The following is a 20,702-nucleotide window of genomic DNA, read 5'->3' as shown; positions in this document are numbered from 1 at the left end:
ATTTCGATGGTATGACCACAGGGGTGGTGGTACTTCGGTCTACACCGACTGACTTTATGACTGGGAATTGATAAACAGAACGGGTTAGAACACAAGAGGTTGTCAACTTGGGTTGGCGTCGTTCAATTTGGGAGCATGCTGAGAATGGACTTTTGTACTTTTGGTTGTTATTTCGGATTTGTCACCGCCCAGATTGTTGTTTCGGCGGTTGTCCTTACCATGTTCTTGCGGGCTTTTCGTTTGTCTTTACATCAAATCAAGGAGATAAACTTGGTCCAGTCGAGTCAATGACACCGCTCCTGCTCCGCAACTGGTCCGCCGACGGCTTAATCAGATAGAATGCGACGGTTGATTCTTGCCCAACTCTGTTCTGACAAGTGCTCCGCCAGTGGATATCATACGAATGCGCCGCATGCGTAGTTTCTGAGGCAGGAGAGTTGAATACCTAATAACTGCGTGCTGTATTGAACTAAATCCGCCCCCTTCCAACCACATTCCGTTTTCTCCAACCTGGGCGTTGACAGGTTGTGGGCGACTGAGGTGTGACGATACTACCGTCCCCCATACCCCAAGTTCCCAGGCAGCCTCCCATACCTCCTACAGCTCGTGATCCCGGCCCACAACAACGCTGCATCCGCTTTGAACCCACCGGCCACGCGGACGCTATTTGCGGCTCCACTTCACGCTTCGATCAGACATGAGGAGGGTTCCCTCCTAGATCATGTGGCTGTTGCTGTGGCTAAGCGAGTGTTGTTGGTTGAGGATGCGCAGGACCAATCCCCTCCCAATGGGCGGCCAGCTTGTGTAACGGCAGTTTTCTTTGTTTATATCACGCGCCTTATGCAGGACCTTGCCGTGACGGCCTCAGAGGCTGTAGTGCAACGTCAGGGGTAACATCCGGACAACATCAGCGTTGTCGTCCTACGAGCCGCAGAGCGGCTGCGAGGGAGGCCTGGAGCCTCGCCCTCACCAAAAGGGATATATACGTGTCGTCCTTCTTAATCCTCTCGTTGATCTCTATCTTTTCCCAGTGTGTCCCTCATTCTTCACCCACGATCATTCAGTAGGAGCTAGGTTCAGAAGTCTCGGTTATCGCCTCGCGTTCCAAAGTTCTGTTTCTGTTCATTCATCTCGAAAATGAGTCCAGGGGGATTCGGGCCCTGGTCCGTAGGTGCCCCTTCGGCTAGCCCAACGGATCCGTCTTCCTCTCGTTCGCCTCCATACGCAACCCCTTCGCCGCCTTTTTCGCCCGCGCCTCTTTCCTCTGATCACCGATTGGGCTCACTGTCTCCTCCTCGGCCGGATCTCTCATCCCCTTCTTCAACACCTCCATACTCCCCTCCTCGCTCGCCATGGGCCGTACGCTCGCCAGTATACTTCGACAGCGACGATGAGGTCTGTCCTCAGGACTCCACTAGCTCGAGGTCCACTCCCTATCACATACCGAACTCTCTAGACGAGAAAGTCATGGGTGACATTGAGACCATTTATGAGTCCGACTCCGACTCTGACTCCGGTACCGCAACGCCCAAAGACCCGCCGGGCAGCCGGAGACCATCTGAGCAGTCTGAAGTCTCGGAGGTCTCCTATGTGAGTTAGCACAGCATCTCTAGCCATGCCCATTGACACCCCGCGCCTCCAGCCCAGCCAATTCTCTAACCACCCGGTCCCCAAACGCAGTTCTCCAACAGCAACCTCCCCGAAGACGACCCGCACCGGCGCATCCCAGCCTCGGAGGTCCGCGCCCAGGCCATCGCCATCCCGGCCAGGACCGTGCCGTACGGGGAGAGCTACCCGCACCGGTTCAACAACCACGAGAACCTGCCGCTGTCCAACACGCCGCCGCTCATCGAGCACCCCGTCACGCCCAGCGGCCCTTACGTGGCGGGCACGCCGCCGGGGCCGGCCCGTATCATCGTCAACGCCGCTGACCGCTCCAAACCCGAGGTGGTGTACCACGACCCAAGCCGGCCGGCCACGCCGGACAGCCCGGCTAGGCACGCCCCGTTTTCGAAGGCCGAGTATCGCGGGAAGGATCGGTCGGTGCAGACGGGTTTGGAGGACTAGTTTGGGAATCTGCGGATCTGGGAGGGTTCTTGAGAGGACTTGGGCGTCGATGGGCTGAGGGCGCGCGGCGGGTTTCTCAAACTACAACTGTGGCATGCGGAGAAGCTTAAGACGGTTTCGGCATTGAAAAGGACTGGGACTTCGGCGGCAAGGGATATTCGGTCGTTATTTTGGTATTTCTTCAGGACTTTCCACCGAGGGGGTGGCCTGCGACGTTCTTTCACCTAGCGTGTCTTGAGTTTTCCGCTGCCTTCCTCCGCTAGCAACGCGCGGAAAGGTGACAGGGAATAGACTAAGACAGCAGGCGGAGATAGGCACACCGATCTCGAATCCTTGGTTCCGGTTGTTTTATTCAGCATAGACAGCACCAGATTCGTCATTGGGGCGGGAGGGTTGAATACTTAGCAGCATATTCTGCACCGGGTCAATGCTCTGTTGGTTCTAGAAAATTGGAGTCTTTTGGCACTCATTCCTCTCTAACTCGCGCCTCTCCCTGGACTGATTTCAAGTTCCGGAGACAGAGGGAATTATCGGAAGACTGATCGCGCGCCAGTACTCCTCCAAGCACCTAGAGTCCGGCGTTGAAATCCCAGCTGACTCTTTTGCCGTAATAAGGTGCTGGGTTGGCTGGCTGCCTCCTGTCGCTGCCCGAAAGGACAAGTCAAGAAGAGAGAAGCGTGCAAACCCCGAAGTCGCAGATCATCTGGCCAACAACCACCATGCCACCAATCGAGGCCACCGCACCCACGGCGTACACACTTGCGAATATAGCCCAGGGTGACCGCGCAGCTCCAGCCCAGGTCTCCAATTATAACATAGAATACGGTAACGGTTCCTCCGAAAATGCCCAGAACTGGGTTACCCAAAAAGAAGTGAAGACTTGCTGGAGCGTGGTACTGTCCTGTGCCTCAAATCGGCTAAGGCCTCCGATTATCGCGAGGGGGATGAAACCACAGAAAGTGCTCAGAATATACAGGAAGCTTTCTTGTTTAACGATGTCCAAGAACTCGGGTTCGGCTCCAGGTCTCGCCCCGGCGTCGTGTCTGACTTCTCCGACGAAGAAGCCTCCTTTGGACTCGGCTTCGTCCATCAGCGGCGTCCGGACCATGAAGATGGCGGCGTACTCGGGGTTGAGAAATGAGCCGGCAATGTTCATGATGGACATGAAGACGTACGGCGCCACAGTCAACCCGAAGGCGGCATAACCGAACCGCTGGATCTGATCGCCTCTCGCGCGGTAGAGCGTGGTGGTGGCCCAGACGATTTGGAGCAGACTGACGAGGAGCTTGGGCAAGTTGTACGACGACGCGAGCGAGTTGCACTCCGCCCCGGCCGGCGTCTTGATCTCGCTCGCCGCCCAGGCCGGCACGAACACGAGGCGGTAGCCGGCTGGCAGGCGGTATTGTCCGTGAACGACGGCGTCACGGGGGACCACGCTGGTACGGGAGGGATTCCACCATGTCCTATTAGCCTCCGGTGAAACCATGCGTTAGCACGCGCGGCCACGCGCTGATGATTGGTTATCCGCAGAGCCTGGGCTTGCCTTCCTCCTATTTTCGTTTCGTTGACCCCATGTTCCGGGTTGCGGCTTTCGGCGTGGACTGGGGCGATATCTGCCTCCGGGCTCTCCGGTAGATTGTCTTCCTTGCTAGGCCGCCCTCCTTCAGTCGAGGACAACTGCGAGCCACCGCGGCCTTCTTCCTGGGCCGGAGCGTCGGCAAGATCAGGCCGATGTGTCGAGTCACCGTCCTCTCTGACGACCACACACAAAGCACCGGCACGGGCAGCACGGGTCAGCGGATCAGACTGAAACCTGGAGCGGCGCCGGATGGCTGTGATGGCACGTTGGATGCCGCTGCCGGGAAGGAGGAGCGCGCTCAGGACGACGATGATCGTCTCTCTCCAGCCCTGTCCCGGGCTCATTATAACCGTGGCAGCGTGCGCAACGTAGTTGGAGAAGTAGAAGATGATGTAGTCAGACCAGCTCGGGGGAACGCACAGGAGGTTCGGATTGCCATGGTTGCTTGACCCTTCGGGGACCGTTACTGTAATGTTCATGATTCCGGGACGGAGTGCAGCGTCTAGGCAAAAGACAGGGCGCCAAGCGGTCTGTCCGGTAGATGTGGGAAAGAGATCGATAGGAAATCCAGAAGGCTGAAGGCGGCGGCAGATGGAGCTCAAGTTTCGGGGGGCTTCGCTAGGTTTTATCATTATCTAAGTCCCATTGTTGGGCACAGCTGAACCCTAGCTCCACGGAAGATTACTCGATGCTGTCTGACTTCCCATTCCAAGGGGTTAAAGTCCAAGCAATAGCATCATGCGTAGAAAGCCACCTTGCCTAGCTGCAGGTTTCACGGATTCAGTCGCAGACGAAGAGGGAAATGAGCGCGGTTGGTGTCCAATGGAAAAAAAAGGGATGCCAGCATGTCTGGACGCCCTGTAGATCATCTCCTTTTACGTACACTCGACTGGCCGAGGCCTGTGCCATGTTGATCGACTCCTCGTGCGTGAGATTATAGGGCTTGAAGGGCCACCCTCGTCAGCTGAATCTGGCCACGTCTGCAGACATCACCGATCATGTTCCCACAGTCCTGTTTGCCACTTGGCGGAACTTTGGCCTCCTGTCGGCACAATCAACCCTGCGCATAGAAATACAGCTTTCAGAGAGATCTGGGAAATTGGAAACAGCCTGTCCATGGACCCTTGTATCCCGCATGTGAGAGGCAGGCATGCGACCATGACAGTCTCTCGATACCAAGGTCCTATCGCGCAAGACCTAAGTAACGTTCTTCCTGCTCGCGTCCCGAGCTTGAGGGCCTGGGTCTTGCTTGTGGGGGTGGGTTCCGGCGCCGTGGGGTAATCCGATCCCTCATGTTGCAGGTAACCTGGCGATCCGCTACACCCTCTCTTAAGAAGAGGGTCAGGACTCAGAACGACTCCTTGGCCTGTCGCTTTGTGCGCGAACCCCGGGCAAGCCACAGGGTCGTCTCACACCTTTCAACATGGAGGATGCTTCACTGCTCACACAGTTAGTGCGCATACAACCGCGAAATGCTGCCCACTTGCCCACTATCTGCCGCCCATTTTCGTTGCACCCTCCCACACCTCGCAGGATTGACTTGAGCAAGAAATAGAGAGCCGTCATTATTCCTTCAAGCCTCTCGCTCCGCAATAAGGGATTCCTTCTCTATCTGCTGACAAATGCGGGAAATGGGCAACTTGCATCCAGATCCCTCGCCGTAAATAGACTCGGCATGGGGCGAGAGCTGGTGATAAAGCCATTGGGCCGAGCTGGCGTTCGGGGGTTTCCCTACGGAATCCTTCCGCATTCGGGGGCGGGAAAGCGGAGCTTCGGCCGAAGGAGCGAGTTATCTGAATGGCGCTGCGGGGTCACTGAACGTTAGGGGCGGCCATCGGAGCGCTTATCCCCGGCATGGACGCCGCTCCGGTTGCCCGCTTCACTTTCACTTTTAACCGCCCGGGCAAACCATTCTAAGAGCCTGCAGTTGGCGGACTAGCAGCAAACTACGGAGCGCTGTATCCGACACACCTACGGAGCAGAGCTGTTCATTGCCAACATGCCCGTCATTGTCGTTCTCGGGTAAGTTGTCGACTCCAAGCACCGGGCTTGTGCACAGCCCGAACATGCGACTGATCAGGGACAGTGCCGGGGTGAGCGGCCTCACCAGCGCGCTGCTCCTGGCCAAGCAGGAGGGGAATGTGGTGACGGTAGTGGCAAAACACATGCCTGGGGACTATGACATCGAGTACACCTCTCCATGGGCCGGCGCAAACGTCATGCCGTGAGTGAGACGTAGCACTCCTTTGGCCCCGGCAGCAAGACCCTGACCAGAGAGCCCAGAATGGCGCTCGAGAAGGACAGCCGGTGGGAACGGCGCACCTGGCCCGAGCTTCGCCGCCTCGCCGCCGAAGTACCCGAAGCCGGCTTACACGTCCAGAGTTAGTACCACTACTCCCCTCCCCGTTCTAAACTCGCCTCTAACCTGCCTTCTCCCCTCACCACAGCCGCTCGCGTCCTCCGGCGCAAGGAAGACGTCGCAACCGGCCTCAAGGCGGCGCTCTCCGACGCCCTCTTCCAGCCCGATCCCTGGTACAAGGAGGTGATGGACAACTTCCGCGAGCTGCCGGCCGAGGAGCTGCCGGCGGGCGTGCACTCCGGGTGCGAGTTCACGTCGGTGTGCATCAACACGGCCATCTACCTGCCGTGGCTGGTGGGGCAGTGCGCGCGGCACGGGGTGCGCTTCCGGCGGGCGGTGCTGAAGCACGTCACCGAGGCGGCGGGCCTGAGCCACAGCGGGCGCAGGGCCGACGTGGTGGTCAACGCGTCCGGGCTGCTGGCCTGCCGGCTGGGCGGGGTCATGGACAGCAAGGTGTACCCGGCGCGCGGGCAGATCGTGCTGGTGCGCAACGAGGCGAACTCGCTCATGCCGACGACGAGCGGGTGCGCGGACGGCGAGGACGAGGTGGTCTACGTCATGCAGCGCGCGCTGGGCGGCGGCACGATCCTGGGCGGCACGTACATGAAGGGCAGCTGGGACCCGAACCCGGACCCGAACCAGGCGATGCGCATCATGAAGCGCGCGGTGGAGACGCACCCGGAGCTGACGGGCGGGAAGGGCGTGGAGGCGCTGGATATCATCCGGCACGCCGTGGGGCTGCGGCCGGCGCGGGAAGGCGGCGTGCGGGTCGAGAAGGAAAAGATTGACGGGACCTGGGTGGTGCACAACTACGGCCATGCCGGCTGGGGGTACCAGGGGAGCTACGGGTGTGCCGAGCGGGTGGTCGAGCTGGTGGACGAAATCGTGGGGCGGACGAAGCCATTGTCCAAGTTATGAGTTGAACAATGGAATTACAGGCCCGACGGGTTGATTGCTGATTGCTGTGCTGAGTGGCAGTTTCTCAACTGCAAGAGCGCTCCATGCTGGAATGTAGCAGGTAACTCTTGTTCGCCTGTGCCACCCGGCAACACTTGCCAACCGAACTGTTAGTGCTTGTCAACCCTCCAGGGAGCTCCTCCAACTGCAACGCGTCCGGATCTCACCACTCGACCTCGGCCCCAAGGCTCCCTCCCAAGAGAGCCTGCCGCTGCCAAAACCATGGCGGATCAACCTTCCCTAATCCGCCAAACGGTCCGCCTCGCATTGGACATAGCCAACGGCCGCCATGCTCTGTCCAAGCTCATCCCGCCGCTGCTCTTCGTGGCCGATGCGCTGCTCTGCAGCCTCGTCATCTGGAAGGTCCCGTGTAAGCACGTCCCTTTCGACGCCCACCAAACCGTCAAAAACAAGCCGCCGCCCGCATTTACAAAAAGCTGACCCCGCCCGAACGTGAACAAGACACCGAAATCGACTGGGTCGCCTACATGGAACAGGTCTCCCAAATCGTCTCGGGCGAGCGGGACTACACCCGGATCCGCGGCGGCACCGGCCCGCTGGTCTATCCGGCCGCGCACGTCTACATCTATACGGGGCTCTACTACCTGACAGACGAGGGCAAGGACATCTTGCTCGCGCAGCAGATCTTTGGCGTGCTGTACATGCTGACGCTGGGCGTCGTCATGGCTTGCTATGTGCAGGCGAAGGCACGTCTCTTTTCTTCCTTAGCTGGGGGAGGGGCCAGCAAGCAAGGCTAACAATCAGATGGGGGAGGGGTAATCAACAGGTCCCGCCGTACGTCTTGCCGCTCCTGGTTCTCTCGAAGCGGCTGCACAGCATCTTCGTCCTGCGGTGCTTCAACGACTGCTTCGCGACCCTGTTCCTCTGGCTCGCCGTCTTCCTCCTACAGCGCCGCGCCTGGCGGGTCGGCGCGCTGGCGTACACGCTGGGCCTGGCGGTCAAGATGACGCTGCTGCTTGTGCTGCCGGCCGTCGGCGTCGTCCTGCTGCTGGGCAGCGGCTTCGCCACCAGCCTGTGGCTCGCGGCCGTGATGGCGCTGGTCCAGGTCCTGCTCGCCCTGCCGTTCCTCGCGCGCAACCCCTGGGGCTACCTCGGCCGCGCGTTCGAGCTGTCGAGGCAGTTCTTCTTCAAGTGGACGGTGAATTGGCGGTTTGTGGGCGAGGACGTCTTCCTCAGCCGGCGGTTCGCGGTTGGCTTGTTGGGCCTGCATGTGGCCGTTCTCGCCCTGTTTGTCACCACTCGGTGGCTGCGGCCGGCGCGGAAGCCGCTGTCGCAGCTGGTCATCCCGATTCTCTTTGCACAGTCGCCATTCACGACGCAGGAACAGCGCAGCATCTCTCGGGACGTCACGCCGCGGTTTGTTATGACGGCTATGCTCTCTGCCAACACCATCGGTCTTCTCTTCGCTCGCTCGCTGCACTACCAGTTCTACTCATATCTGGCCTGGTCGACCCCGTTCCTCCTCTGGCGCAGCGGCGTCCACCCGGTTCTTCAGTATGCGCTGTGGGCGGTCCAGGAGTGGGCGTGGAACGTGTATCCCAGTACGCCAGCGAGCTCCGGTGCTGTCGTTGGCGTTCTTGCCCTCACGGTGGCCCTGGTTTGGTGGGGCGCTCGAGAAGACTGGGAGCCGAAAAGGGATCCGTCGAAGGTTGAGGCCGCAAAGCGGTAATCAGGTTGTATGGCTCTCAGAATCATTGTGGACCCCGATCATGATCCCTCCTCCTCTTCCGAGTCGCTGGGTGGCATCCTGCCCACTGTTGAGTCCTCCTCTTCGTCATCGAAGGTGTTCTTAGTGAAGTTTTTCGGCCTGACGAGGGAAAGGCGTTAGATGCGGCGAAAAGACCCGAGGCAGCGTATATTGCCTACCAGTACGGCTGCTTCCGCCACTCCTTTTCGTCGCGCACGATATTGATGATCTCGCCGACCACCCTGCTGCTCCGCGACCGCTCCTCGGCGGAGGCTAGATCGACGAGCACATAGCCGCCTCGCCTGATGAAGACGGTATTCCGGAATTTGGGCTCGAGCTCGACAACGACGGGCTTTCCGTTGGGCAGCTCGCACGTGTAGACGTGGTTACCCTCGCCCTTGATGGCTCGGGCGATGAACTGGGTATCGGTGAGCTCGTCAGGAGGCGATGTCGTCTCCTGCGCGGCGGCAAACACGGCACGCTTTGGCTTGCCCATGGCTGCGGCCGTTTGTCGGTCTGCAGAATTCCGAGCCGTTCCCTGTGGCTTCAATCTTTCTGGGCTTCCCCTGTTGGATTTGGGGTTTTGGCGGGGCAGACGCCGCTCCATTCCTGCGGACGCAGCCCCGCCTAGACCCACAATCAGCACAGCGGGTGCGCTGCGGACCCCTTGCTACCAAAATCCATGCTCTCTGGCTCCATGCAGCGGCACCAGAGATGCCCACGGCCAGACGGTGTGAAGGACCGATCAACGTGATCTGCAGGTCGCGCCGGGAACCAGGGACAAACGCCTAGCAGAGACTTTCCAGTAAAAGCCGCACGGATCTTGGGTTGTATTCGGACGCCATCGCTCATTCCTCATCTCTCACCTTTCATCTCACCCGCATCCCGCCCGCCTCACCGCTGCCAGAATGGGGTCAGCGGGGCCGACCGCGCTGCCGGCACTCAGGACGAACCCCAAGTTCATCTTCTTCACCGACTTCGATGGCACCATCACGCAGCAGGACAGCAATGATTTCATGACCGACAACCTCGGCTTCGGCCCCGTCCTGCGCAAGAAGGGCAACGAGGACGTGCTCTACGGCCGCCGCGACTTCCGCGACGCCTTCCGGGACATGCTCGACAGCGTGGCCACGCCCTTCAACATGTGCATCGACATCCTGCGCAAGAACATCACCCTCGACCCGGGCTTCAAGGCCTTCTTCGAGTGGGCCCGCGAGAACAACGTGCCCATCGTCGTGCTCAGCGGCGGCATGGAGCCCATCATCCGCGCCCTGCTGGCCCACCTGCTCGGCCAGGAGGCTGCCGACTCCCTGCAGATCGTCAGCAACAACGTGGCGCCGCGGAACGGGAAGAGCATCAATGACGTTGGGGGGTGGCAGATTGTCTATCACGACGACAGGTGAGTCGTTCGTCGAGTGCTCAGAGATGTGATGTGAGATGAGACTTTGTTGCTCACCACATCATGGCAGCGGCTTTGGCCACGACAAGTCCCTCGAGATCCGCCAATACTCGAGGCTCCCCGCGGAGGAGAGACCGGTCCTCTTCTACGCCGGCGACGGCGTGTCTGACCTGTCGGCGGCCAAGGAGACCGACCTGCTGTTTGCCAAGGCGGGGCGTGGTATGTGGAAATGGGGATCTCTCCTTTTGAGCCAGCCGTGCTGACAAGCGAACCAGACCTCATCACCTACTGCGAGAAGGAGAACGTGCCGTTCACCACGTTCAACGATTTCAGTGATATCCACGCCGTGGTCAAGGACATTGTGACTGGCAAGCTTTCCGTCAAAGAGGCTGCCACGGGGAGGAAGTGAGACCAGGGCCTGGGTGGTGATCCTGTGCAGGTCACAGGGATGTGGATGGCACCATCTAAGCGCTAGAACGATAGACGATAGACTGCATTTAGAGTGCAAGCATGTTCCCACGCCCACGCCCCTTAGGTTTACGCGGCGGTGTCCATTGCAGCTGGCCTCTCCCTGATTTTCAAGTCCGCTTGCGCAGGTGCACTCCGTCCGAGTTCCCGGATCCAAGGCCAGAAACCGGTGAATCAAGCACTAGCCCTGCCAGTGCCTCTGACGTTCCAACTGCAGCGCTGATACTGACCCATTCATTTTCTGCTGTTCATGCCCGGCTGATGCATCATCACCGATACGCCCAAGGGGGAGGTCCGGCCGATGTCAGCGGAGCCGTGCCACGACTTCAAAGAATCGTTGGTTTCTCGGCGTCGCGCATCCGGCCGGGTCAGGTGGTCTGGTGCGAAAGAAGTCCAACTAGCAACAGTGAAAGGAACTGCAATTGCAGTGACGAGTCCACGCCAGTTGTACGTGTTGTGCAATCTGGAGATGAGGCCAGCTGACCAAGATATTGTACGTCCAGCATCATCCAGGCTCGACTCCCTGCGACCACAAAATTTCTTGCTCTTAGACTCACATGGTGCTCGCTCGAGCTCCAGGTGTCCAGGAGGTACCGGAGTCTAAGAAGAGGTTCTGCCATTTGAGCGGTCATGATGTGTTTGAGCATGACTGTCTCCCCCTTTCAGACACTTTGTCATGTTCCCGCGAGTCGTGGCTAGGCCAACTATTTCGATCGGCAACGACCACAGGCGAGGTAGATGGAGGTGCTGGACTGTTGTGCGAAGGTCCCGCTGCCTGCGCCAACTCCAGTCACTCAAAGATGTACGCTTTTGCCAGCGAGTTCGTACGGGTTGTCTGGTGTAACGGTGTTCATTGACGCTCTTCTGCCACACATGCAGTGCCAGGCTCGCGACCCGGTAACAAATCTCGGGGAAGGGCCGGTGCGGTTGCTATAAGAGTGCTCAGACATCCTGTTCGCACTCACTAAGCGCTTCTAGCATATCCACCACGCTCATCTTTGCACCCAATTCCCACAGGAAAACATGTCGTCGAGCGGGAACGGAGGTTATGGAGGATCGAGCTATTTGGGGGCCGGCTATGGCAGTTCGGCCTCGAATCCTTACGGTAACGATGAACCGCCATGTCCCCATACCACCATATCCCAACGGTCTCTAACGGGCATACTCGCTTCAGGGTCCAGCTCACAAGGACACGGATCCGGCACGACTTCAGGCGTAGGCACAAGCACTTATACCACAGGCACCAGCGCAGCGACACCCAGCCAGGACAACACCACAACCACCGCCGCCACCGCCTCCGCCTCGAGCAGCCGCTACCAGGCAAACACCAGCCGGCGCCGGGCACCCCTGCCATCCCGCCGGCGACGCACGCCATCCCCGTATATTGAGCAAGCGCCCGGCGAAAGCGACAACGGCAACGACAGCGACAACGGCAGCGACAGCGACAACGGGAGTAACAGCGACAACGGCAGCGAGAGCGACAACGGGAGCAACAGCGACGGTCCCCCGCTCGTCCAGGACACAGACTACAGCTACCTGACGGCGGCCGACGTGGATGCTGCCGACCTGCAGCGGTGGAGCAGCATGACGCCCGCCGACCAGCCCGCGGGCCCCGGCCAGCTGCCCGACTGGCTCCTCCCCCACGGGCAGCGGTTGGCCAGCAGCCACCACAGTTCCGACTGGACCACGTCGGGCGAGGCTGAGCAGACGACCGGGGACGTGCAGCACGGCTACAACTACCCGTACGGCGGCGGCTCTGCGTGGCATGGGTACGCCAGCCCCTACAGCTATGGGCAGGCCAACCCCTTCAGCTCTGGACATGCCAATCCCCCCTACAGCTATGGGCAAGCCAACCCCTTCAGCTCTGGGCAGACCAACCCCTCCTACAGCTATGGACATGCCAATCCCTCCTACAGCTATGGGTACGCCAACCCCTACAGTTATGGGCAAGCCAACCCCTACAGCCATGGGCAAGCCAACCCTTCCTACAACTATGGACATGCCGGCCCCTCCAACAGCAACTCGGGACACGGGGGCGACAGGGGCGCGCCGGAGATGAATTCGGGCGGTGAGGAATCTTGGAACACAACGGTGTTTTCGCACCTGCCGCCCTCGCCTATTCCGAAGTACGTGCGCGAGCGTCGGAGGACTGGGAGGCGGAGTCCGGTGGACGATGAGCCGGATTAAGAGGCTCACGGATCTTTTTTTTTCTTTCTTTCTTTCTTTCTTTCTTTCTTTCTTTCTTTCTTTCTTTCTTTCTTTCTCGGCGATGGGGATGATTGAAAAGGGCCCGGTGCCTGGCTAACAGCTGGGGGAGGAGCGTTCCTAAGGTCAACTAGCGGTGGTGTTTGCTTTGAGTTTTTTTTTTTTTTTTTTTTTTTTTTTTTTTTTTTTTTTTAATCAAATACTCCGAGAAATGCTTGCCTTGTTACTTGGGTGACTGAAGCGAGAATGGCGTGCGGCATGAGGAGAGGGAGAACCTTGGGCAGTTGGACAATCCGAGCTATTATGCTTGACGGTTTCAGACAGGGACTCAACTGACGGCTGCCCATTTCACCAGTATGAAACCAAGCAGATATTCGGGGTGGCCCGGTTTGATCCCCAAGTCCAGAAGAATAAAATCAGAGCAAGGAGGTAGAATATGCGCTGCCTCAATGCTTCGATGTCCTGGGAGCATACTCCATAGCAACATGTAGAATATTATGGGATACATCCTCCAAATCTTCTTGGGCCCGCAGCAGACTCTTGTCAGGTCTGAGCCTGACAATCTTCTACCACACTGCCACGGGGCTTTCTCTGTCAAGCAGGCGTTCGTTGACGTGATGTATGTCGTGGGAGCCATTCAGGCCACGTATTGTGTTCACGATCATCATCTTGTGTGACCCCATCCCATTCCAGGGGCGCGGGAGGGCTGTTCCTCAGCTTCCTTGGGCGGCCGACCCATTCGACTTGCCCGGATACATTACCCTCTGACTCCCCCACGACCGCTGGCCAAATGCTAGGAGAGCACGGAGGCGCGGGCGTGATAAATTTATGACATGTCGGAATATGTCTCAAGGAGAAGTGAGGGTATTTTAAATTGGGCGCCCTTGACTTTTTGGAGGTGGTTCGGCGATTCGATAACATTACCCGCAGCCAGTGTGCCCTGTTACTTTTCTGAGCACTGGTTCTGAGCACTGGATCTGAGCAGTGGATCACCAGTCTGGACTTCCAAGCCCCTTGATGTTGCGTCCCAACACCACAGTTCAGGGTTAGGGTCATGGCAGCTCGAGGGCGGTGACGCTCCGAGGTGGCAGAACCGATTCGTGCCGAGCTCCTGCTCCCCTTCCCGCAGCGCCGAATCTCGAGATCCGAACTGCCTTGCAAGATCCGCAAGCCCCCCTGGGCTGGAGCTGCAAGCCCCAATGTCCGCCCACACAGCGTTTCGGGTAGCTGCGCGCCCTCTGCGTCAAGTAGCTGCCGCTGCAGCACCAAGACCGGCGTCGCAACTGCAGTTCACGCCGCCTTTATGCCTCCGCTGCAGCATCGATGCTGGAGCCGCCGCCGCCGCCTACAATCGCCGGGCCGCCCCAACCCGTGCCCGCCTTTTCTCGACCGCCCCTCCGCCGCCGAGACAGCCGCTACCACCCAGTCCCGAGGACCACAGCAGGACACCGGGGCCGGAGTCCACCGTCCCTGAAGATGCCGCAGCGGCAAGCACACCATCGCCTACCCCACAGCCATCCCCCGATCTACCTCCTCACTCCGAGCCAGAGGCCGCACCGTCTGCTGCCGAGTCCTCCCCTGCAGAACCTAGCTCCCCAGATCCAGCTTCCGCGCCCTCCCAGACCGCCGACCCATCCGCGCCGCCCCGCTCGAGCGACCCTCCCGACTCGTCGCTCCCGTCCTTCACCGAAACCCACCGCCACCCGCTCTCCGCCCGCTTCAGCACTTTCATGGACAACCTCCAGGCGCGCGCGCTCACCGCCACCCAGAAGCTCAACGACCTGACGGGCTACTCGGCGATCGAGGCGATCAAGGCGCGCAACACGGAGCTGGAGCAGGAGCTGGCGGCGGCGCAGGAGCGGCTGCGCGCGGCGCGGCACGCCTACAAGTCGCTGACGGCGCACCGCGCGGCGACCCAGCGCGAGGTCACGACGCTGCTCGCGCGCAAGGACACGTGGAACCCGGCCGACCTGGAGCGCTTCACGACGCTGTACCGCAGCGACCACACGCTCGAGGCCGACGTGGCCGCCGCCGCCGCCGAGCTGACCGACGCCGAGACGGACGAGGCCCGCCTCAGCGCCGCCCTGACCGCCGGCATCCTCAAGCGCTACCACGAGGAGCAGATCTGGAGCGACCGCATCCGCCGCCAGTCCACCTGGGGCACCTGGGGCCTGATGGGCGTCAACGTGGTGCTGTTTCTGGTCCTGCAGTTTGTGGCCGAGCCGTGGCGCCGGAAGAGGCTGATGAAGGGCATCGCCGAGCGGGAGGAGGGGGTCATGGATGAGGTGAGGAGGGAGCTGGAGGAGGTGAGGGCCGCGCTGGCGGCGAGCCGGTTGCATGAGCGGCAGGCGGCTGAGCCGGGGGCAAGCACTGCCGCGGAGGAGCCTCTCGCGGTGGAGGGGCACGGGACTGGTCCCGCCCCGGGCACTTCTTCCCTGGGTGTGACAGCGGAACAAGTGCCGAGGAAACCTTGGAAGGAGGTCCTGCTGGACTACTGGGAGGACCCGAAACGCTTCCAGGCAGACGTGTTGGATCTGTACAGCGAGCGGAAGATAGACTTGCGGATGCGCGATGCGTCGCTCATCGCCCTCCAGGGGGCCGCAGCAGGGGCTACCATCGCGGGAGCGCTCGCGCTCGCTTTGCTGCGGAGCACGAGCACATGACTCTCCCCTCAGCGCTGATGGCTCAGACTTTGTACATGTTGTATACAACCTATGTACGCTAGACTTCAATAGACTTGCAGTTAATGACTTCATGAGCCTTTAAGGACCAGGAGCATGCATTCCCTGGGACCACCTCACATTGTATACAGCGGATTTTCCCCCTCCCTTAGGGAAGCTGCACTCTATGGGCATTTGCTAGCAGTTTGAACAAACAGGTGTGAAGAACCGAAATGTACTATTCATCCCTCGCCTCGTGGCATCTTGCAAGACAGCAGCCTTTCCGTACTCCAGTTGGAAAGCTTCCGGCCAGCCACTTTGAGCAGTCTTTGATAAAAAGAGAGAGAGACAGCAACCGCCATGAACCATGATCTCTGTTTTGCTAGCAAGCCCTGCATCACCCTTCACAGTCAAAACACACAGCGCCATGTTTCGTCTGCCCCCCCACCACCATTAAGGACATCGTGGACTCATCATCGCCACTCCCCTTAACCCCCTCATTAAACTCCACGATGCCCGTCGATGCTCCTTCCCCCAGCCTCCGACGATGAATTCCGCACCCACCGCCGGGCATGTCACACTAAACAATTGAAAGGGTATCTCTTGGTGACATACGCACAGAGGGCACGCCATAGGTGGGCGGCTGACACCAAGCAACAGCCAATCCAACGCAGGCACCAGCCACGGCTGTGATGAACACTTCCCGTCCGTCGGTCGGCCGACAGAAACACCCGTAATCAACGACCGAGGCGATGGCCCAAGGCTGCGAGAGTAGTCCAGGCCCGGCTCGTCGCACAGGCGCCAGCAGCTGACGGACTCTAGTCGAAATCTGCCGTGTACGAGAAGCCGCGGAACTCTTCCTGCATGGCCTGGGAGAGCACTGAAAAGAAAAATGTTACGTCAGCGACCGCGGCAGGCAAGGAAAAGAAAGGAAAAGAGAAGAGAAGAAGAAAGGAAGAAAGAATGAAGGCTGATGCCCAACGGGTAGGATGGGGCTCACCTGACTGCACCGGGGTCAGCACGGGCGTGACACTGGTGAACTCGCTGTCGAAGTTGCTCGTGTCGGTGGCGCTCTTGATCTGCGGCAGGAACGGCGGCGCCACGCGCTTGTGGTAGATGTCGTCCCAGTTGATGTTGCGGAAGAAGGGCTGCGACATGACCTCCTGCGCGTCGGTCGGCCCGCCGCCGAGCCGCTGGTCCGGGTCGCGCGTGAGCAGCTTCTGCAGGATCGACACGCTGTCGCGCGGCATGTGGATCGGGTACAGCGGCTCGTCCGACAGGATCGCGTCGTAGATCTCGTCCTCGTCCTCCCCGCGGAAGGGCGACTGCTGCAGCAGCATCTGGTAGATCAGCACGCCAAAGGCCCACCAGTCGACGGCCCGGCCGTATTTCTTATCGAGCAGGATCTGAGCGAATTTTAGTAAGAGTTCGTTTTTCTTGGAGAATGGAGAGCTGCAACCTACCTCGGGCGCCATGAACTCCGGTGTACCGCAGAAGGTGCTGGTTGTCGAGCCGTACCACATGTCCTCTTTGCAGAGACCGTAATCGGCAATCTTGATGTGGCCATCAAGCGTCAGGAGGATGTTGTCGAGCTTCAGATCGCGGTAGATGACGCCATTCTCATGGAAGTACTTGAGCGCCAAGCACACCTCGGCGGCATAAAACCTTTGACATGATTAACGTACCGCACCTGCAGTTCGAGGTAACATCGTAACTTACTGAGCACGCTTCGTGCCAAACTGTCCCCGCTGGATATGCAGCATCAAGTCGCCACCACTGATGTACTCCATCACAAAGTAGACTCTCGTCTCGGTCTGGAAGCAGGCATGGAGCGTGGTCAAGAACGGATGGCGCTCGCGGTTGGCGATCAAGAACACCCGCTTCTCCGACTTGATGCTCTCGACCTCGTCGTTTTCGATGATGAACTCCTTCTTGAGCACTTTGATCGCATACAGCTTACGGGATCGCTTCGTTTCGGCGAGCATGACTTTGCCGAAGTTGCCCTTACCAAGCACGGCAAGGAAGTTGAAGTGATCAAGCCCGATACGCTGCCCTGTACCGGGATCCGTTGCCGACGGCAGCGGCTTCTTGGCTGGGACGGGAACTCCAGTGGCACCGGCCGGCTGCGGCTCCACCTGTGCCGGCACCGCTTGCTGCTTCGGCGGTGCGACTGCCTGCTGCTGCTGCTGCGGCTGGTACATCTGCTGCTGCGCATACTGCGGTTGCGGCACCTGCTGCTGGGGTCGCGCCTGAACTGGAGGCTGCCCTGGGTATACTCCAATGTTGGCGTAGTCCGCCGGGTTGTACTTCCGCTGCTGTGGCTGGCCATACGGCTGCGGCTGTTGCGCCGGTGCGCCGTACGGACTCTCATCCTGCTGGCGTCCATACCCAGCAGCAGCACCATAATGTCCAGGACCGAAATCGGGGATCTGGCCGGCCTGTTGCTGGGCCGGAGTAGGTGGCTTGGGGCTCATGGCCGCGGCAGCGGCGGCGGATGCGGTGCTGGAGGCGGCCGAAGTCCCGGCGGTAGAAGGCCTCTGGGGTGAAGTCTGGTTGTACATGAGCTTGGCAGCTTCGGTAGCCTCGGGAGACGCAAGTTGATAACCCTGGGATGACGGCGAGTAAGCGGCTCCCGTCTGGGTGCTTCCTGCGGATCCCTTGGTCCCTGGTCTTAGAGTCCGCTCGCTCATGGACGACGCCTTCTCTTGGCGCGTCCTTTTCGTCGACCTGATGCCTTCCAAAATCTGGTTTGCCACGGCCATCGACATGCCGCAGAAGTCTGGGACAAGGTGTACACACTGAGCGTGTGCCGTGAGGGCGCATTCTGACCATTCGGTTAGTCACTGGACGAGAGATAAAGACTGAACGAAACAAGCAAACGCATGCTGTACTTACCAACACATCTCCGGGAGTTCTTCTTGCCAATCGGGAGCATGTAGCCGCAATGGCAGCACCAGTTGGCCGTGAGGTTCGAGAAAGGCTGGAAGCGATGGGGGATCCGGTGGTTGATCTTCTCCTCGTCGGGGTCGGTCTCGGCGTTGCTCTTGCTGATACACTTTGTGACGACGCTGGTGTAGCACTTGGTGTGGCATGTGTACTTGCAGTCATCGCATTGCATGCCGGCCGAGTATTTGAGGAAGTCCCCGCAGAGCGCGCAGCGCATGATGTTGTAGAACTGGCGCTGGACGAACTTGTGGCCGTACATCTCGTGCACCTCCTCCTTGCGCTGACGGACAGCACCCTTGCGGTTCAGACCTGCGTCCATCGGCCGGGGCGCCCTGTTCTCCTTGATGAAGTTGAGACTGAGCTGGATCTGTCCCGTAGGCTCCAGGTTGAACCAGGCGTCGATCGGCTGCGACACAACAGGAGGATGCACAGGCGCCGGCTGAGTATAGGCTGGGCTTGGCTGCGTCGAAGGGGACGTCGGCGGCCCGGCGAATTGCGGGCTTTGCGCGCCCATGGGGAACTGCGGCGGAGGAACCCGGGGGGCAGAGCCCAGGCGGTCCGCGGATACCCAGCCCATCGTGTTCGTTTCGGCTTCGATTCTCTTTCGGCGGAGCTCTTCGGCAATGTCAGATATCCTCACCCAAAGCAACCCGATGGGCAGCGCATGTTCGCCGGGCTTATCGTAGACCGTCAGCTCCACCTCGTTCGCCTTGTCGACAAAAATGTTGTGGAACTCGGCCTCCCATCTGTCGGTCCTGGACGCCCTCGTTCTGGCGACCACGTTGTCCTCCACCTTGATGGTCACGAAAGTCTCCGGCGCTCGTGAGAAACGGCTCAGCGGAGCATGATCGACGTCCTTGACCGCGAGGACGCGGATGGAGAGCTGGCCGGTCAGAGGCTTTCTCAGATTCGGCATGTTGATACTATCATCTGCGGCAGTTCCAGTTAAGAGCCGGAACGGAGCAAGACCTGTCAGGCTTGGACTTACCATCCGGTGAATCGGCATCCATGTCGATATGCAGCTCCTCGTATCTTTTGAGCGCTTGCTTCAGCAGCACAATTTTCTGACTGCTCTCAATCCGCCGGGCGGCAGCATCCGCTTTGCTTTTCTTGTCCCCTTCCATCTGATAGAGCTGGACCATCTTCTCAATTCCCTTGAGGTACTGCTCCTCGACATTGAGCTTGAATTGGATTTGCGAGAGCATCAACTGAATGCGTGGACCCAGGTATGGGGTATCAAATTTGATGAGGTCTAAGTAGGGGCACATGTCAGCAACATAGGAGCTCGCTACCTGGACGAGGGTATCGTACCGAGTTTGGTGAAGTTTGGTCGAGCCTTGGGCATCGAAGAGTGCGGCGATTGGGCCGAGAACGGCCCGCGAGGCGGCATGAGATCACCCTGGCCGTACTGCCCGTAGCCGGAGGTGTCCTTGGGCGGCGGCGCCGGGGCTCCGGCCTCATTACCTCCCTGTTCCGCACTCCTGACCGAGCCTTGTAGGGTAGACCCGCTCAGCGACATGTTGTCGACCGACTGTCCCAGGCGGCGCATCTGCAGCTCGCGGAGCCGCTCCTCGAAGAACTCGAGGTTGCGTCGCCCCTCGCGCATCTGGGTGTCGAGCTTCGAGCGGACGGCCTCATTGTTCGTCTGCTGGCGCATGAGATTGGCAGCATTGATCAAGGCCTTTTCGCGCTCGATCTTCTTGGAAATGTCCAAGATCTTCTCGTCGTCGTTCATCGTGACTGCTGTGCTGCGCGGCGGGCCGCACAGAACGTCAAGGGGCGGGGTTGTGAGGGATGCAGGAGATAGAGTGGTCCCAGGTTTCCTCTCGTCTCCAAGCCGGCGACAGGCAGCTCGCGTGCCGGGCCAGACCAAGCAAGCACTGGTGGTCGCGCGAGTGCTGGCGCCGAGGGGTGGTGTCTCGGGTTGTGTTGCTCCAAGTGGCTGTCGCGGGTTGTCGTCAACGACGAGTTATGGCGGGGTTTTGTGTTTCGTAAATGGCAACAGCCCTTGTTGACCAGGACGGGAGCGCGGTACCTGGGTCCAGGTTCTCGTGCCCAGGACAACAGCAGAAGCTGCGAGGATGGTTCAAGGGGAGTTTATGGAGCACCAGGCGCCGCAGCGGGCTGCTGAGGGGTTAGTAGGTACAGTGGTACCTTGAGTGATGTGGGGTGGGGTCGGGATGCATGCTGAAGAAGGCAATCGGTACTGTACCTAACGAAGAGCAAGAGCCGGCCGATAACTGGCCCGAGGCCAAGCAACAAACCAAACAAAGCAGCCCACAACGGTTGCGCACCTCCAAGGTCCTTCCGCCGCAGTTGAAAGCGTTTGGAAAAACCAAGCTATGACAAGCCTT

The 20,702-nt window shown here is 59.6% G+C and overlaps 9 protein-coding genes across 9 annotated transcripts; 6 read left to right on the top strand and 3 right to left on the bottom strand.

The window, feature by feature from the left end:
- Nucleotides 1–1,467: 1,467 nt before the first annotated feature.
- THITE_152188 (uncharacterized protein) lies at nt 1,468–2,067 on the top strand (the record flags this gene model as incomplete). Its single annotated transcript, XM_003652602.1, has 2 exons — nt 1,468–1,590; nt 1,681–2,067. 2 exons carry the CDS (start codon nt 1,468–1,470, stop codon nt 2,065–2,067), a joined length of 510 nt encoding a protein of 169 aa, XP_003652650.1.
- Nucleotides 2,068–2,875: 808 nt separating this feature from the next.
- THITE_110760 (uncharacterized protein) lies at nt 2,876–4,125 on the bottom strand (the record flags this gene model as incomplete). The annotated part of the gene is made up of 2 exons (XM_003652601.1): nt 2,876–3,503; nt 3,551–4,125. The coding sequence occupies 2 exons, from the start codon at nt 4,123–4,125 to the stop codon at nt 2,876–2,878; spliced, it is 1,203 nt and encodes a 400-aa protein (XP_003652649.1).
- Nucleotides 4,126–5,542: 1,417 nt separating this feature from the next.
- THITE_2114333 (uncharacterized protein) lies at nt 5,543–7,110 on the top strand. The gene is made up of 3 exons (XM_003652600.1): nt 5,543–5,668; nt 5,733–5,870; nt 5,930–7,110. Exon 3 carries the CDS (start codon nt 6,192–6,194, stop codon nt 6,921–6,923), a length of 732 nt encoding a protein of 243 aa, XP_003652648.1. The 5' UTR covers nt 5,543–5,668; nt 5,733–5,870; nt 5,930–6,191; the 3' UTR covers nt 6,924–7,110.
- A 74-nt stretch (nt 7,111–7,184) lies between these two features.
- Nucleotides 7,185–8,652, top strand: THITE_32842 (glycosyltransferase family 58 protein; the record flags this gene model as incomplete). Its single annotated transcript, XM_003652599.1, has 3 exons — nt 7,185–7,332; nt 7,425–7,673; nt 7,712–8,652. 3 exons carry the CDS (start codon nt 7,185–7,187, stop codon nt 8,650–8,652), a joined length of 1,338 nt encoding a protein of 445 aa, XP_003652647.1.
- Nucleotides 8,653–8,671: 19 nt separating this feature from the next.
- On the bottom strand, nt 8,672–9,427 carry THITE_2114329 (uncharacterized protein). The gene is made up of 2 exons (XM_003652598.1): nt 8,850–9,427; nt 8,672–8,790 (listed from the first exon to the last, which is right to left on the bottom strand). Exons 1-2 carry the CDS (start codon nt 9,164–9,166, stop codon nt 8,691–8,693), a joined length of 417 nt encoding a protein of 138 aa, XP_003652646.1. The 5' UTR covers nt 9,167–9,427; the 3' UTR covers nt 8,672–8,690.
- A 1-nt stretch (nt 9,428) lies between these two features.
- On the top strand, nt 9,429–10,563 carry THITE_2114324 (uncharacterized protein). The gene is made up of 3 exons (XM_003652597.1): nt 9,429–10,069; nt 10,140–10,288; nt 10,345–10,563. Exons 1-3 carry the CDS (start codon nt 9,579–9,581, stop codon nt 10,476–10,478), a joined length of 774 nt encoding a protein of 257 aa, XP_003652645.1. The 5' UTR covers nt 9,429–9,578; the 3' UTR covers nt 10,479–10,563.
- A 997-nt stretch (nt 10,564–11,560) lies between these two features.
- THITE_152194 (uncharacterized protein) lies at nt 11,561–12,724 on the top strand (the record flags this gene model as incomplete). The annotated part of the gene is made up of 2 exons (XM_003652596.1): nt 11,561–11,642; nt 11,712–12,724. The coding sequence occupies 2 exons, from the start codon at nt 11,561–11,563 to the stop codon at nt 12,722–12,724; spliced, it is 1,095 nt and encodes a 364-aa protein (XP_003652644.1).
- A 1,125-nt stretch (nt 12,725–13,849) lies between these two features.
- Nucleotides 13,850–15,502, top strand: THITE_2114323 (uncharacterized protein). The gene has a single exon (XM_003652595.1). The coding sequence runs from the start codon at nt 13,942–13,944 to the stop codon at nt 15,403–15,405; it is 1,464 nt and encodes a 487-aa protein (XP_003652643.1). The 5' UTR covers nt 13,850–13,941; the 3' UTR covers nt 15,406–15,502.
- A 1,569-nt stretch (nt 15,503–17,071) lies between these two features.
- On the bottom strand, nt 17,072–20,258 carry THITE_2114319 (uncharacterized protein). The gene is made up of 4 exons (XM_003652594.1): nt 19,660–20,258; nt 19,337–19,600; nt 18,298–19,278; nt 17,072–18,226 (listed from the first exon to the last, which is right to left on the bottom strand). The coding sequence occupies exons 1-4, from the start codon at nt 20,081–20,083 to the stop codon at nt 17,118–17,120; spliced, it is 2,778 nt and encodes a 925-aa protein (XP_003652642.1). The 5' UTR covers nt 20,084–20,258; the 3' UTR covers nt 17,072–17,117.
- Between the last annotated feature and the right edge of the window lie 444 nt (nt 20,259–20,702).

Source organism: Thermothielavioides terrestris, chromosome 2 (assembly GCF_000226115.1).
Source record: "Thermothielavioides terrestris NRRL 8126 chromosome 2, complete sequence".
Lineage (NCBI taxonomy): Eukaryota > Fungi > Ascomycota > Sordariomycetes > Sordariales > Chaetomiaceae > Thermothielavioides > Thermothielavioides terrestris.
The sequence above is the reverse complement of the archived record's forward strand: the minus strand, read 5'-3'. Positions and strand labels throughout refer to the sequence as shown.